The 14,787-nt window shown below is 45.1% G+C and overlaps 1 protein-coding gene across 2 annotated transcripts in view; it reads right to left on the bottom strand.

Annotated features, from left to right (window-relative positions):
* The window catches only part of eif2ak3 (eukaryotic translation initiation factor 2-alpha kinase 3), a 35,177-nt gene that overhangs the window by 9,033 nt on the left and 11,357 nt on the right, over positions 1-14,787 (bottom strand). For both annotated transcript variants that reach the window (XM_061795934.1, XM_061795935.1), the window contains exons 2-10: positions 8,368-8,497; positions 3,131-3,325; positions 2,649-2,779; positions 2,304-2,565; positions 1,855-2,020; positions 1,204-1,329; positions 991-1,113; positions 685-911; positions 49-158 (exon numbers count right to left, since the gene is read on the bottom strand). In XM_061795934.1, the coding sequence (XP_061651918.1) occupies positions 49-158; positions 685-911; positions 991-1,113; positions 1,204-1,329; positions 1,855-2,020; positions 2,304-2,565; positions 2,649-2,779; positions 3,131-3,325; positions 8,368-8,497 (1,470 nt within the window). The remainder of the gene's footprint in view (positions 1-48; positions 159-684; positions 912-990; positions 1,114-1,203; positions 1,330-1,854; positions 2,021-2,303; positions 2,566-2,648; positions 2,780-3,130; positions 3,326-8,367; positions 8,498-14,787) is intronic.

Genomic DNA, 14,787 nt, shown 5'->3' with positions numbered 1-14,787 from the left:
TCGCACTGAAGCAGTTAGTGGGACTGGTGATTAACGCCAATGACGTACCTGGACACATATTTGCTGGAGCGCGTCTCCTCGGCGACCGGCTCTTTGGATTCGACAACCTCCAGGTCGGTCTTGTCGGTCTGGCACTGCGTCTCAGACTCTTTACGTTGCTTTGGATGGGCAACAAAAAGGAAGACATGAAATAAACTTGAAATGGACTACCAAATAAAGACAAAATGACCATGTTTAGTTCCAAAATCTCCAGTTATGATTGTTTCTCTGGTAGAAATGGATGGTGGTTTAGTCTATATGTACCCTGTGACTGACTGACGTCCAGTCCAAAGCGCTTCTCTGGCCTCAATTTACTTGCCTTCCAAGGTGTACCCCACTTCTCTCGCTTGAAGTCAACTTGGATGGGCTATAGTTCAGGATGTACCCTGCGTCTTTCACCAAAAGTCAGCTGGGATAGGCTCTAGTCCAGGGTGTACCCCACTTCTGTCCCCTAAAGTCAACTGGAACAGGTTCTAGTCCAGGGTGTACCCCACTTCTCTTGCCAAATGTCAGTGTAGGCTGCAGTCGAGGGTGTACCCTGGCCTTCCTTCAGGTTTCTGATTGGCTCAAATGGCCTTGAGGATAAACTGCGCCACCTGTTGCTTCAACATGTGGACTGAGGGTCCTTCTGGGGTGCGGTCTTACCCTGACGCCGACCGCTGCCGACGGGTGGAAGAACTTGCGCACGATGTAGGTGGTGGCGGTGATGCAGAAGACGATGGTGCCCAGGATCTCCTTCCACCAGGGCAGCAGCAGCACGGGGTCTTTGTCCCTGCCGCTCTCGGGCTGCGCGCCGCTTCTTTTGATGACACTCACCGCGCTGTCCCGCTTCTCCCGGTAGCGCTTGCCATAAAGGAAGTAGTAGCCGTTGTCTGCGGAAGAACGACACGCGGGTGCGTGAGCGTCTTAAGTCGATGAGCTGAGCTGAGCTTCCGGGGTCCAGAGCCTCACCGTAGGGATACTGCAGGATGGACAAGGCTCCGTTGCTGTACTCGTCGTGGGAGAACTTATCGTTGTTCAGACACTTGTCAAACTCGTCGGAGCCGACCAAGGCCGGAGTCCGAGACGGCGAATCTGTGGAAAAACAGTGCGAGGGTGGTCACGTGTAGTGATCCTGGCTTTGCGCACATGGAGAACGAAGCAGAAGGAAGCCGCTCGACTCACGGATAAGAGGCTTCCATTTGACTGTGGGAAGCGGAATGATGTCCTTCTCGGACCCGATGGCTTTCGACGGGAACTTTTCTGTGATCCTCACTGAGGACTGGAGGTAGAGTTGTCCCTGGAACATCCCTTAAAAGGGAACAACATGAGCAAAAGTAACTTTTCTGTTCGAAAAGAACTTTGTATCTCAGGGAGGAGCTACGTTTAGCATGTGCATATTGAAACGGTTTTGAAAGTGTGCTGCAGTTCTCCTGCAAGTGGGGGGTGTCGCTACGGCTGCTATTGGCTCGGACGCCACAGGGTGGAGTTCCCTCTGCATTTTGTTTTTTTGCCATGTCCATTCAAAGATTTTAACACAGTTTTGAAACACGTCATTTTTATTTTCATTTTATGTCCAATACATTACGGTAATTTTTTTCTTTCGCCTAAATTGAAGCAGTGTTCATGTTTAAATGGTGCATGATGCTACATTGGGTTCCAATAATATTCAATATACTTTTTAGGAATAAAAATCTCTTGTCTTGCTTTTAATAACCAGGCGACTTGGGTCTACTACGCTATTTCATCTTTTTTTAAATGTCGGTCGTGCGGAACGGAACTCAATTCGGGCCGGAATTCCGAGATTTCCCGCGATGAGCACGGCTGCACGCGTACCCAGGTAAACGCTGGACGCCGAAGCATCTTTGGATTTGTCCGGACCACCGTCGTCATCCTCTTCATCCGTTTCCGACTGGTTGCTGTAGGCCGTGTCGTCAAACAGACTGATCGGGGTGACCTTCCCTCCGGCCACCAGCCAGGCGGAGGCGATGGGAGTGCAGAACTGTAATGAGGAGAGGAGTACTTTAAGATTCCAAGTTATTCTTTTGCAATTGCAATGTCATATTGGACATGGTTCCTGTATTTTATTTTGCATTTTAGTTGAATATATAAATAAACAAAACGCTAACAAACAAATGTATGCAAGTACTTGACTGAAAAAATGTTTGTTGGAGGCAGCGGGGCGGGGCTTCCGCGCACATGCGACCGGTCAGAATAGCGGTAGCAACTGTGCCTCAATTTGAGCCGGGAAAAGCCCCGCTTTCCCGACTTTCCCGTCCACCCACCTGATGTTCCCAGACCAGCCGTCCACCATGCTCGGCGCTGAAGGCCATCACCTTCCAATCGGGGACCGACACTTTGATGACCAGGTCCAGGTTGTGGTTCTTCTTCTTGTGCGCCTGCTCTTTGGACTCCTCCGTGATAATTCTCTGCCGCTCCCCCCGCCACCAGGAGTCGCCTTTGGCCACCTCGCCCTCCAGCAAGTTGATGGCCGACTGCGCCTCGGAAAGGAGTTTCAGCTCAAAGTTTCCCACACTGAAGTTCCACCTGGGGACACAAAACAGTGACACTGTGATGGGAGGTTGTATACAAAAAAAAAAAAAAGGCAGCAAAAGGAAATGACTACGCACTTTTCCATCCCTGAGCGGGGCCTGATGGCTCGGACGGTCTTCTGGGTCCTCTGAAGCAGGAGCACGTCTTCGCCTTCAGTGTCGTCGGCGCCCCAGCGGCTGCAGCCAACCGCGGAGCAGATGTAGCGCAGCTAAAGAGGAGAAGGACGACGTTTTACAGTTTGTATTATTCAAAATTTTAACACCAGTATTTTGTCTTCTACCGCAAATGAATATCGACTCTCAGCCTCCTTGACTACCAAATTTCGGCTCTGAAAAAAACAACAACAAAAAAACCTATCGGTCTACTTGTACCGACAATCCGGCTGAATTTGAGCATTTTTACTTTACAGTGATCAAAGTCAGCAAATTGCCAATTAAAAAGACTATCTCGAGAGGTCACCATTTGGTGCGGGTTTCCTCGTCACGTGTGGGGTCTCTCGAGTCTAAAAAGAATCGCCATGCGCGTATCCCGTTTGAGTCAGGCCGCTCGCAGACCTTACCTTGCCGCTGTAGGCGCCCAGGCCGTAGGTGGTGAGCGACTTGCCGCCGACCAGGACGGTGTCGTCGCCGATGCGGTAGGACGACTCCAGCAGGGACTCCACGCTGAAAGGCACTGCCTCCATACTCTCACGGTCGCGGTTCCACTGGAACAGGGCGCCGTCCAGAGAAGGGATCACCATCTTGCTGCCAAACACCTGACAGCGGAGACAAACGGGAAAATTGATCGATAATAAATAAATAACTATGTAATATACAGTATATGCCAAAATCAAAAGAGCACTTTTATAGTACACTCGTAATCGGGAACTTTTAACGTTATTGGCTGCGGACGCCCGACCTCTGCGATATCTTTTGCAATTTGTACATGACCCTGCCACGCGTGTGCCAATTTAACACGCCGGTAAAACGGCAGATTTGCCCACGCCGGAAGTGACGTCATGATATTGCACAGCTGCGATCAGACCTATCAAATTTGTCTCACATTTCTTGCAGCTACATACTTTTTTTTTTTTTTTGCTCCCTATAATTGCGATATCACACTTTCAGAGTTTCAGTTCAAATCAAGCAACTCGTACAAGTCCCACAACAAGATGAGATGCTAAAAAGTGGCACGCATCCACCCACAAACGGCAGCTCAGCACTCAATCCACAAGCTCACTTACACAATTAAACCACTGGACTGCATCTTTAGCAGCAGTGGCTATTATAGAATAAAGTGCGCAAGTGTGTGCGGTAGGGCTCGACAGGATGACATCATTGCTAAAATCTGACCCCAATCCTGACAGATCAGCATCAGGGATTGACTCATTTAGTGACACAATCGCAACATTCCAGTGCATTTTTTCCCCTCGTTTTTTCCAGTGTCCCAGTTCTGGAAATCTGCCAGACTGCAAAGAGCGAGCGAGAGTGGAAGATTTATGGTGGATTGAAAGTGCCACAAGCTGATTTAGTGGCCGGCGGGTAGAGGTGATGTCATCTCTTCAAGATGATGAGATTTCGTGAGCTAATTAAAAGCGCATTAACGACGCAGGAGGCAGGAGGAAAAGGTTTGCGTGCAGGGGAGTCCTCTCGCTACGGGTGCCTTAATTCGCCCGCAACGCCGCTCGACCCGGAAGCCTCCGGTTGACTGACCACTCCAGTTCGTCCGTCACAAATGCTCGGATTCGTACGGGATTTTCTTGATTTGTCGTTGGAACTATGAAAGTTTTTTTTTTTTAATTAAAAAAAAAAAAAAAAAAAAAAAGTATTGATTGTATTTGGATGTCGAAGGCTCAAAAGTAATCGCCAACCAGATATTTGCAACAACATGCAATTGAGTAAATAAAGCAAACTAAATAAATAGAGAGACGCAAACTGGAGCAAGTGGGGAGGAAAATGTAGTTTGTGCTAAAAATATCCACGGTCTGGCCTCCTCCACTTCCGCCACGCTGGAAGAATAATTACTCGCCAGCTGGTTCGCTCGGACGCCATCCATCACCGCCGGACGCTCGCCTTATTCGTTCATTCATTGTGTGTGTTGTCTCCAATGTGATGACATCATCTCTAGTCCAGAGCATTACCTCACTCTCCTAATCACACACACACACAAACACACACAGTTTATCCCTTTACACTCACCAGCATGACTCACTCTGCTTTGATTGACACCTTCGTCCTGACCGTTCAACACAGACACACACACACACACACACACACAGTTTATCCCTTTACACTCACCAGCATGACTCACTCTGCTTTGATTGACACCTTCGTCCTGACCGTTCAACACACACACACACACACACACACACACACACACACACACTTCTTTTTCTGCAGACAAAGCTGTTTTCTGTTTGTCGAGCTGAAAAAGAGCAATAAAAAAAAGAGAGTGAGAATCGGCGCACTGCGGGGGGCGCAGCAGGTGACTGGCTGCCTCCTCCCACGGCACGTCGGGGGCCAGCCAATGGCGCGGCGGCAGACCCCTCCCCGACGAGACCCTGATCACCGAGCAGACTCTCTGAGCGTACGCACGCAAGTGCACCCCGACATAACCGCGTTAGCCGGGGCCCGAGGTGGGCCGCGCAGCGTTCATAAGAACACACGTAAACACAATTACACACACGCGCGTACACACTCTCCAGGAATCTTAACAAATGATGTCACGGAAAAGTTGCCAAGTTCATGGCTGAAAGGCAGACTTCCTTCCGCTCTGTCACACTTCCAACGCGAACACGTCAAAATATTAGAAGCTCACACACACACACACTCGGTAAACACATGCAGGACACTTTAACACACAGAATTCTCAAAACACACACACACACACACACTCGCATGGGCACAACAAAATGTATTTTTCATAATGAAAATTTCCCACACCTTAATTCCTAAATCCTAACCCAGGTTTGAAACCATAACGTGTGACTTCAGGTGACAGTTTGTGCGACTTCTGTTTAAATTGCTCCCCCCCCAAAAAATACAGTAATTTTTCTTACACACACAAACACACACTTTATTCCACTCCAAATCCAAAGTGTACGACTTCGGGTGGCATTTGAATTCAGAGTTTCCCGTGAGTAATTGTGATGCTGCGAACTACTTGAAAATTGAACGCAAACATCCTCATCAGCACACCTTGGAGGAGGTAATCAAGTTAATTCATTAGTGTGTTGCTGAGATGACTAAAACCATCTATGTGAGGATTAAAGCATCCGTGAAATCCTGTTACAAATCCTTACATTATCATTTAAGGACCAGGAGGATTTTTGACATTTTTATACACCGTTTGAGGAAACGGGGGCGAGAAAAGGCGCATTAAACAAATAAATGTGGGGGAAATATGACAGCCAGCGTGACAGAAAAATCATTTGGAATGTGCGCCAAAGTTTTTCGAGTTTCAAGCAGTCGCTTGCTTGTTTTTTTTTTTTTTGCTTTGTGTTGCAAACCAAAATTTTTGTTCCAAGCGACCTTTGGAAATGCCGCCGCTCAATTTAAGGAACGAGACAAAACAGCTAAACGCTCAACTACAAAATGAGATCACTCGCACGGAGCAACTGAAGACTCCAGCTCCTGATGTCACTCACTAGGCCACGCCCCTTAAAGGCATACAGCTGCTCTATCATTTGCAGATATTTTAGGATGTTTCTTAGTTGATCGTCACACTTATTCCCTTTTTAGTATGTTTGTAACTTGTCCATGAGTTTCCAGAAAGGCACCTATGTAAAAAAAAAAAAATAAATAATAATAATAATAATAATAAAATTATGAATGGGCCCTCGCAGTCACGGGCACTTTGGGGATCCACTGAAAATGAATGGAAATGCCATTCATACATTCCAGGCCCCCCAAAAAATACATCAACATAAATTTGTGGAAGCTTTTATTATAATAAGAAAATTAAAACTTCACAGTATTGCGCTTGAATACAGGAAGAACAAAAAGAACTTTTGATGCGCTTTGATGCGAAATTAGGCCTATTTACAATAGGGACCTCGCAGTGGCTGCTGCTCAGGCCCTAATAATAATAATAATAATAATAATAAAACAACAATAATAAATCCAAGACACATACTAATTATGTATAGTACTGACACTTTATAAAACCAATTTACTTCTTTACATTCTCTTTTTGTTATGTTTTTATACATGACAGTCATGACAGTATTTTCTCATTCACTGCCGTGGACGTTTACATTCGTCAACTGGAATCGAATCATTCACTGCCATCGACGTTTCGATTTATCAAGTACATTTTTTATTTTATTTTTTTAAACTACTCGTGCTGCAAAAGTTGCCATTCAAGGTGACATTGAGATGTAAATCGGAGTTTGAGCTGCACGGCGCTGCGAGGTTCCTTCAGGGGTTTTGACACTTTGGAACCTCGGAGGAGCACGCAGGGAAGAAGAACATGAAAAAGTGCTCCTGACTTCTTACATCCCCAAAAAAATGAATAATAAAAAAAAAAAAACAGTACGTCTCAAGCAGGAGCTTTACTTCTAAATTGAGAACAGCAGACTTGACGAGAGCTGCTCACGTCTGCGTTTCCACTGAAGTATTAAGTTGTAAGAAAATAACAGATCCATACAATACCAGGCTGCGCTATGCTAACTGCAGTGGGGCGGGGCCAAACACAATGCTGAATGTTGATTGGTGGACAGAGAATGGTCAATTAGAGAAGACATTATTACATTATTAGACCAAGACTAACCTTTGTTTGAAACCCTCATTGGACACCCTGGCCAAATCTCGAAACCCTCATTTTTGCCTGAAACCTTATTTTAAAACCATAATCTTTTGCTAGAAACTCGAGCAACACGCTTGAAACCCTAATTGCAACCATTATTAAACCCTAACCTTTGCTTTTAGGCCTCATTTGAATCCCTAACCCTGGCTGCATACCCTAAATTGAGCTTGAAACTCTCCAATTTGTTTCAAACTCTTACTTGCAACCCCTTTTAAAGCCTAATTTAAAACAGTAACCTTTGCTTGAAACTTTAACCCTTTAACCAGACTTTACACCCCAATTTAAATCCCGAATATTTGCTTGACAAACCCTGACCCTGTCTTGAAACCCTATTTAAAACCCAAACCCATGCTTGAAACTCTGAGCCTGGTTGTCCCTGGTGTGTCAAGTTAGGGCTTCAATCCTGGAATAGGGTGTCAAGCAAAGGTTAGGGCTTCATTAGCCATCTCGTCTACACGCGGACGGACGGGACCACTCGGTGGAACGCAGTCTCTTGAGACCGTGACTTTTAGCGCCTCCCTCCCAACACCACGTTAGCACGCCGGGCCGGAGTTGACATAAGGAAGCGAGCGGCATCTGGAGCCGTCGCTGCGGCGCTCCGATGTGGGCGGTTTAAGACGACGCGTGTGCGCGTGGAACCCGGGCTCCGACTGCGTTTGCGAGTGTAAACCTCGGCGCTGAACAATAGAGGATAATCCTCCAGGGCAAACGGCTCCTCTTCGGGGTGGGGGGTGCGCAGCATGTTTACATGTTCCAAAACGCCAACGCCTGCTCGACTGTTCAAAGTGCAGCGAGTTCAGTGGCTGCTCTTAAAGGATTTGGGGGGTGGGGGGGTCCTTTGAGGAAAAGATGCACCCTTGACCTCCAAATGGAACGTCAAGGAGATGGGAAGTTTTAATCTTCAAGAATAATAGTATCAAGCATACGGCCCGTCGCTTATGTGACCGTGAACGGCGGTCCATTAATCCCACGGCGCCGGTTTTGGAAACTAAAATCAAAGTCAATTGGTACCTCGGGCTTGCTGAGGCTGGAGGACACCAGGCACCCCGAGCCGATGTCCAGGTCCCACTGCTTGCGCCCCTGATGGTGAGGATCCAGCGCGGAGATGCGCCCGTCCAGGGTGCTGATGATCACCAGAGACCTGCACAAATAAGACTTGGGATTGGCTTTCCAAATTGATGGTTATGGCACTAATCCAGGTTTCAACTCCTAATCTGAAACTTGAAAACATAACCCGGGAATGAAACCCCAATTGTAAACCCTCACTTGAAACACTAGCCCCAATATGAATCCTTAAATTTGTCTTGAAACCCAAACCTGAAACCATTCAAACCGAATTCGAAACCCTAGTTTGAAACCCGGTCCCTGTCTTGAAATGCTAATTTGAAACAATTAAAAACTGTCTTGAAACCAAACATAGAAACTTTAACCCTGACCTGAAACCATAATTTGAAACCCTAACCCTGACCTGGAACCTGAAACTAAAACTCCAGATCAAAACCCTATCCGTGGCTTGAATTCCTCATTTGAAACCCCAAACAGTGGTTTGGAAAGCTAATTTCAAAAAGTAGCTTGAAACCCCAATTTGAAACCCGAAATCTCACACACTATCTTGAATGCTTATCATTGTCTTGAAACCCTAACCCTGACTTCAAACACAATTTTAAATCCTAAACCTGGCGTGAAACCCTAACCCTGTCGGCTCAAAACCAAAACCTGACTTAAAACTCAAATTTGAAAGCCAAACCATTGCATGGAATTAACACCGAAAGGACTGAAATAATGTGACAATAACTCACGATGCACTTTGAATCCTACGGATCATCAACACAATTTGAGAAAGTTACGAAAGAAGCAAAGGCAAGTAGATGGACTTTCTTTTCGGTTCTTTTCCTCCACCTCCACATGGTCTTATTTCTACTCGGTAACAGGCTCAGGACGACATTTGGCGGCGTTTTACGGCGAGTGCCGCCCTGTTGGTGGGCAGGACTTTGCGGCACCTCGGGGACGACGGCAGCACAGATGGTAAGCAGGGAGCGAGCGCGCACGTTGCAACTTTCCACAGGCCATTACTGACATAAAAGACGACTCATTTACATTTCAACGCCCCAAATAAATGTTTTAACGCCCAAGTCTGCTAACTGAACGGAAACGCCGGCACCGCGCCGTCTGTCAATCGAGCGCGAGTCTGCATGGGCCGACGATCGATCGGACGGATGTTGGTGTCGATTTGTAGTTAACCTAGCAGAAGACGATTTGGAGGGGGTGTCAGCATTTTTAATTGCTCAAGCGGAAAGGCAATAAAACAGCAAATCTTTCAGGTCAATTTAATACGGTGAGTTCAACTGGCTTTTTGCGACCAAAAGGATGTTCTGAAAATTCTGCCCCCCAAAGCCAGTTTCATTTAGCAAAAAGAAATGTGTGTATCATGAGTTGGCCCACAAAAAAAAAAAAAGCCTCAAGAAGCCTTGCCCACAAATAAAACAGGAGGTCAGCCATTTTGGTTCGAAACAACCCGATTTGGCTCGGTCGTGCTCTGTGAAATTTGATGAAAGATTCTGCCCCGAAAGCCGGTTTCATTTGGTTAGGCGCGTTTATCGCGAGTAGACCCACAAAAAAAGTCTCAAGAAGCCATGCCTGAAAAGACACAGGAAGTCATCCATTTTGGTTTCAAGTGGCCACTTTGCTTCAGTTATGCCATAGGTGTCAAACTCAAGGCCCGGGGGCCAGATGCGGCCCACCACATCATTTTATGTGGCCCGCAAAAGCGAATCATGCTCGTCAAACTTTTGTGATTTTTGCTCAAATCTGTACCCAAATTCCAAATTGTCATAATAATAAACAATGTTGAGATATTGCATTTTTCTGTTACCAAACCCTTCTTCTACAGTAACTTAAACAATACTGGAAAAAACTCTTATCCTAATTTCTGATTTCAAAACTAGTTACCCCGCAATTTGTTGTGTAATGTTAATAAAAATTTGTTTTTTTACCCCTGAATTACACCCTCAGAATTGAACAAAAACAAAACTCCGCCCCAAAGCCAGTTTGACTTAACAGGAAATTTGGCAGGTACATCTATCCTGAGTAGACCCACAAAAAAAGTCTCATGAAGCCATGGCAAAAAAGATACAGGAAGGCTTCCATTTTGGTTTGACGTAACCATTTTAAGGTCATCCAAAGGGAAACTTCTCCTCGAGAGTTTGTCCAAATGCTACCAAATTGTCGTACTAGAGCGGCTCCAACTACCGGAGACAAATTCCTTGTGTGTTTTTGGACATACTTGGCAAATAAAGATGATTCTGAGTCTGAAATTTCAACCGTGTATACGAGACCCAAGTGTTACGATGAAATGTGAACAAATGTTTTTGTCATCGGCTGTAGGCGAAGTTTGATGAGAAAACCTGAAACTCTCAAAGTCAACTCCAGAATTTTGACCAAACGTCTGGCGTGTGATAAAGGTCCTGACCGAGAGCGCTATCCGGCGCCCCCTTCTGTCTGCAATGTATAAATGCAAACACGCTGCTCCGATTTCTTTCAAATGGTCTTCTCTGGGTAACTTGTTACACTGGGTGGATAAGAACGTGAACATTGGCTGTACACTTTCATTCATCGATACGGAGAAAAAATGTTCCTAATCAAATTGGTGTGCCAGGAGCAGATTGCGCCAACATCCCTCGCACCGAGCAGGTGCTATTGATCCCAAATCAATTTGTCAGCGATGGCGTCTATTGAACAGCTCTCAAGCTTCAAGGAGCGCGAGCGTGTCGGCCCGGAGACGACCAAGACGTGGCTTAATCGCGATCGATGGGAGGAAGTTTCTTCTGGTTTTGCGCATCCCAGAGTTGACACATTCTGCCTGTGAAACATTTCCGTCTTATTGAAAGGAGACTGGATGCTGTTGTGGGGGAAAAAAATACTTCATAGAGAGGATTTAGAGAATACCTGCAATAAATATTTGAAGACAAAGTAACGTGCAGTTTATCAGCTTTCAAAATTACCCATTTTAACTTCCCATGGAAATTTAACAGAAATTTTTCCACTCCTTCGCAACCTCCAAACAAATGATCCGGACCAATCCACATAATCACAGGCAGGTGGTGAGACAGACAGCAAAAGGGGTCCCCAGGGGGGTCTTTGGGTAGATTTTCACAGACAGATTTCCAGGTGCTGCCAAGTTCTGACCAGACAAATTGGACTTCCTTTCATGTCATGTAATTAACCCAAGTGAGACTTGCCCGTGGTTCGCTCTCGAATGCCGAGGGACAACGGAATTTACAACACCCAAAAATGCAAATATGGGAACAAGCCAAAGACGAGAGGATCCCCCCACCCCCCAAAAAAATAAAATAAATAAAAAATCTTCTGCTCCTGGCATTATCAGGCATGCTAAGAAAAAAAACATTGTTTTTGCCTCTCTTGGCCGCCAATGAAAAAAAGAATCAACTTGCCCTTTCTATTGGCTGTCGGAGCTTGCTGAAAATATGAAGCCGATTGGCTGTTGCTAAGCAGTGGGTCCTGCTGAAGAAGAAGACACAGAGTACGAGTTGAGCGATGGAAATCAAACGCTTTTGTGGACTGCTGATAAAGGATGAGAGGGGGAGGCGCGGCGGCGTCAGTGGTTGTAGCATCGTAGCGTGACGCTAATGGAGTCAATGAGCAGCGGCAAAGCCAAACAAAAGACAAAAAGACTAGGGGGGGAAAAAAAATAAAAAATAAACAAACTAAACAGGCCCACAGCAGTGTTCAAACTGTAGGTGCTATATTTCCAACAGTGGTTGTCAAACATGTGGGCCCGTGATCCGTTTCTTGGGGCGCTGCAAATATTATTGTCAATAAATGATTGTGTTGAATCATTTCAAAAAGGTTTATAACGTACATACGGGAGCCGGCGCGCCAATACATACTAAATGCTATATTGTCTGTCAACATGCGTTGCTGCAATGTTTGTGTTCATCTATCGGTTCCTCAAACAGTTATAAAAAGCAACACCAATGCTAGTTTCATTAGCCCGTCTATGGCATTTCATATTGTGTGTATTAAGATGGCACTTGCTTAAAAGGCCAAGTGGTTGTTTTAAATAGACAACTTGTCATTTTTGTTTTGTTTAGTTTGACGGTAAACTTCAACTGGGAATTTCAATCAACAGCTTAAAGCAAGCACTTGACTACGACTTAGTCGATGTTGACTTTCATCGCATCAGTGTTGACTTGAAAAAAATCTGAGCTCTTGTAAGGTCTACGACTACTGCCAAATTGAGCGCAAACCTTAAGCAACATTTGCAATGTGACGAACGCACAAATTGCCTCTTGAAACAAGACGAAGTTATTTTTCTCTGTCAGCACAGTCAGAAAAACACACGAGCTGCTAAAAGTGTATTGTGAGTTGCTAAAAATGGAATTGATATGTTGAAACAGCTCAACAAGCATGATTAAAACCAAAGATATTTGCAGTTCAGCATTTGCAAATTCACACATTTGCCGACTTATTTTGGGAATCTATCCCCCGCTAGCCACATTCTGCTCTGGCCGAAAGCAACTCCAGTATTGCTTTGCCGCCAAACTGTGTTGAAATGAGTTGAGGAGCTTTATTGAGACATTATTAATGCTATTAATGCCATCTTGGTGCCAAGGAACTACGTTCAAATGAGGTGACCATGTTTGTTTAGGCATTAGTAGAGGCCATCTAGTGGCATATTGCAGCCGTGGAACTATGTTGAAGTGAATTGAGAAGATGCATTTAGACAAGTAGTGTCCATATTGTGGCATTTTTGCGGCAAGGAACTACGTTGAAGTGATTTGAGGAGCTTCGTTTCGACAAAAGTAGTGCCTTTTTGCTTTAGGCAATTACAAACCTTTTTACGAGGGCATCAAGATAAATTTGAACAAAACAAAGCTACTTAAAAAAATCTATTTTTTTGCTGAGCTGTGCTGTCAATTTGAGTAGTGCCTTCGCAATGACATCATCACGGAACATCAATGTCATTTGGCAACAAAAAGAGTCCGCTTTGTAAAGCTCCCCAGAAAGTGAGTTGGCAGCGCTGGTGCGGAGGGAGGAATGATGAAAAGGAAGCGGGGTGAGGGTGAAGAGGGGGGAGGCTCGTTAGCCCAACGCCGTCAACGTGTCATAATAGCTTCTTCGATCACGACGGAGAGCGAGCAGAGGGCAGCCAATTAGCCTCGCTCTCAGCACTCCTCAGAGACAAGCGCACACTGGCAGGAGGTGTGAAAGGGAGCTGTAAACACACTCCATTGAAAGAAACGAGCGGCATGTTTACATACGCCAGGTCTCCGAGGAGAGCCGGTTCGACCAATCGCCGGCCGACGGGGCCCGTGTTGCTCTCCGGCGCACGGCCCAATGGGCGGGCGGCTCGGCGCGGAGCCGGCCAATGGCGGAGCGGGGCCGCTTGTAACCATGCGACAGGGCGAGCGGCGCCCTAGATGAGCCGAGGAGCAACAAAAATACGAGCGCGTGGAGAGCACGTGGGGGGAGTTATGGATGCGGCGCTCGCTCGGCGGCCGCACCCAACATCGGCATCGAGCGGACGGTCGCGCAGAAGCAAGACATTTCTTCTTGTTACCTGCGTTGCTGTTCAATGAAAGTGCAAAGACAGATTACAAACAAATTCCTATCACAAAAAAGATATATATTATACTGTTGTACCATCATTATTAGGCCATGAAAGTGATGATTAAAAAAAGAACATTACAATAGTATATAAAAAATTTACCATTTTTTTAAAATATTGTTTTTTTTACAAGGAGCCTTATTTGGCAGGTAATACTTGGTTATTATACAATGTAAGTGGCGCTTCTAAGGGCAACTATATTTTTATTTCTATAACAAAATAAAAGTCTACTTTGGCATTACTTTGTGTCATGAAAGTGATTGAAAAAAATTCAAATAGTTCAATAAAATGACCACTTTTTGGACAAGGAGTACATTATTATTGAATACAAATGGCCCTTTAAAAGGTGAAGAACCATTTTTGGCAAATTAAAAATGACACAAAAGTACTATAAATTATAGATACATAGGCACTTGAACCATAGGATATCTTCCATACAATCAACAAACATACTTCCACTTTGTGATGAAGTCTCTGCACAAGCCAGTGGAATTGTGATTTCCTTCACACAATACACACAGAAAGGTTTAAATATGATGAAAGAATGATATCCTCCTATAGTTACCTTAGTATGAACATAATGATAATGATTTATTATTATTTTATTTTTTTTAAGTGTGTAAAGTACGTAAAGACACAACAGCCCTATTTAAAAGATGCCTTTTAACTCCATCCAGGTCAGGTTTAGATTTCTAGCATCGTTCATCTTTGTCGAACTGTAGAAGTCAAGGTGACTGCAGAGTCAAGGGTGTGGCTTTTAAGGGGGTGTATAAAATAAAATAAAAAAATAAAAAAACCATCAA

The sequence above is a fragment of the Phyllopteryx taeniolatus genome, chromosome 13 (genome assembly GCF_024500385.1).
Source record: "Phyllopteryx taeniolatus isolate TA_2022b chromosome 13, UOR_Ptae_1.2, whole genome shotgun sequence".
NCBI classification, from domain to species: Eukaryota; Metazoa; Chordata; class Actinopteri; order Syngnathiformes; family Syngnathidae; genus Phyllopteryx; species Phyllopteryx taeniolatus.
This window is presented reverse-complemented; position numbering and strand designations above follow the sequence as displayed.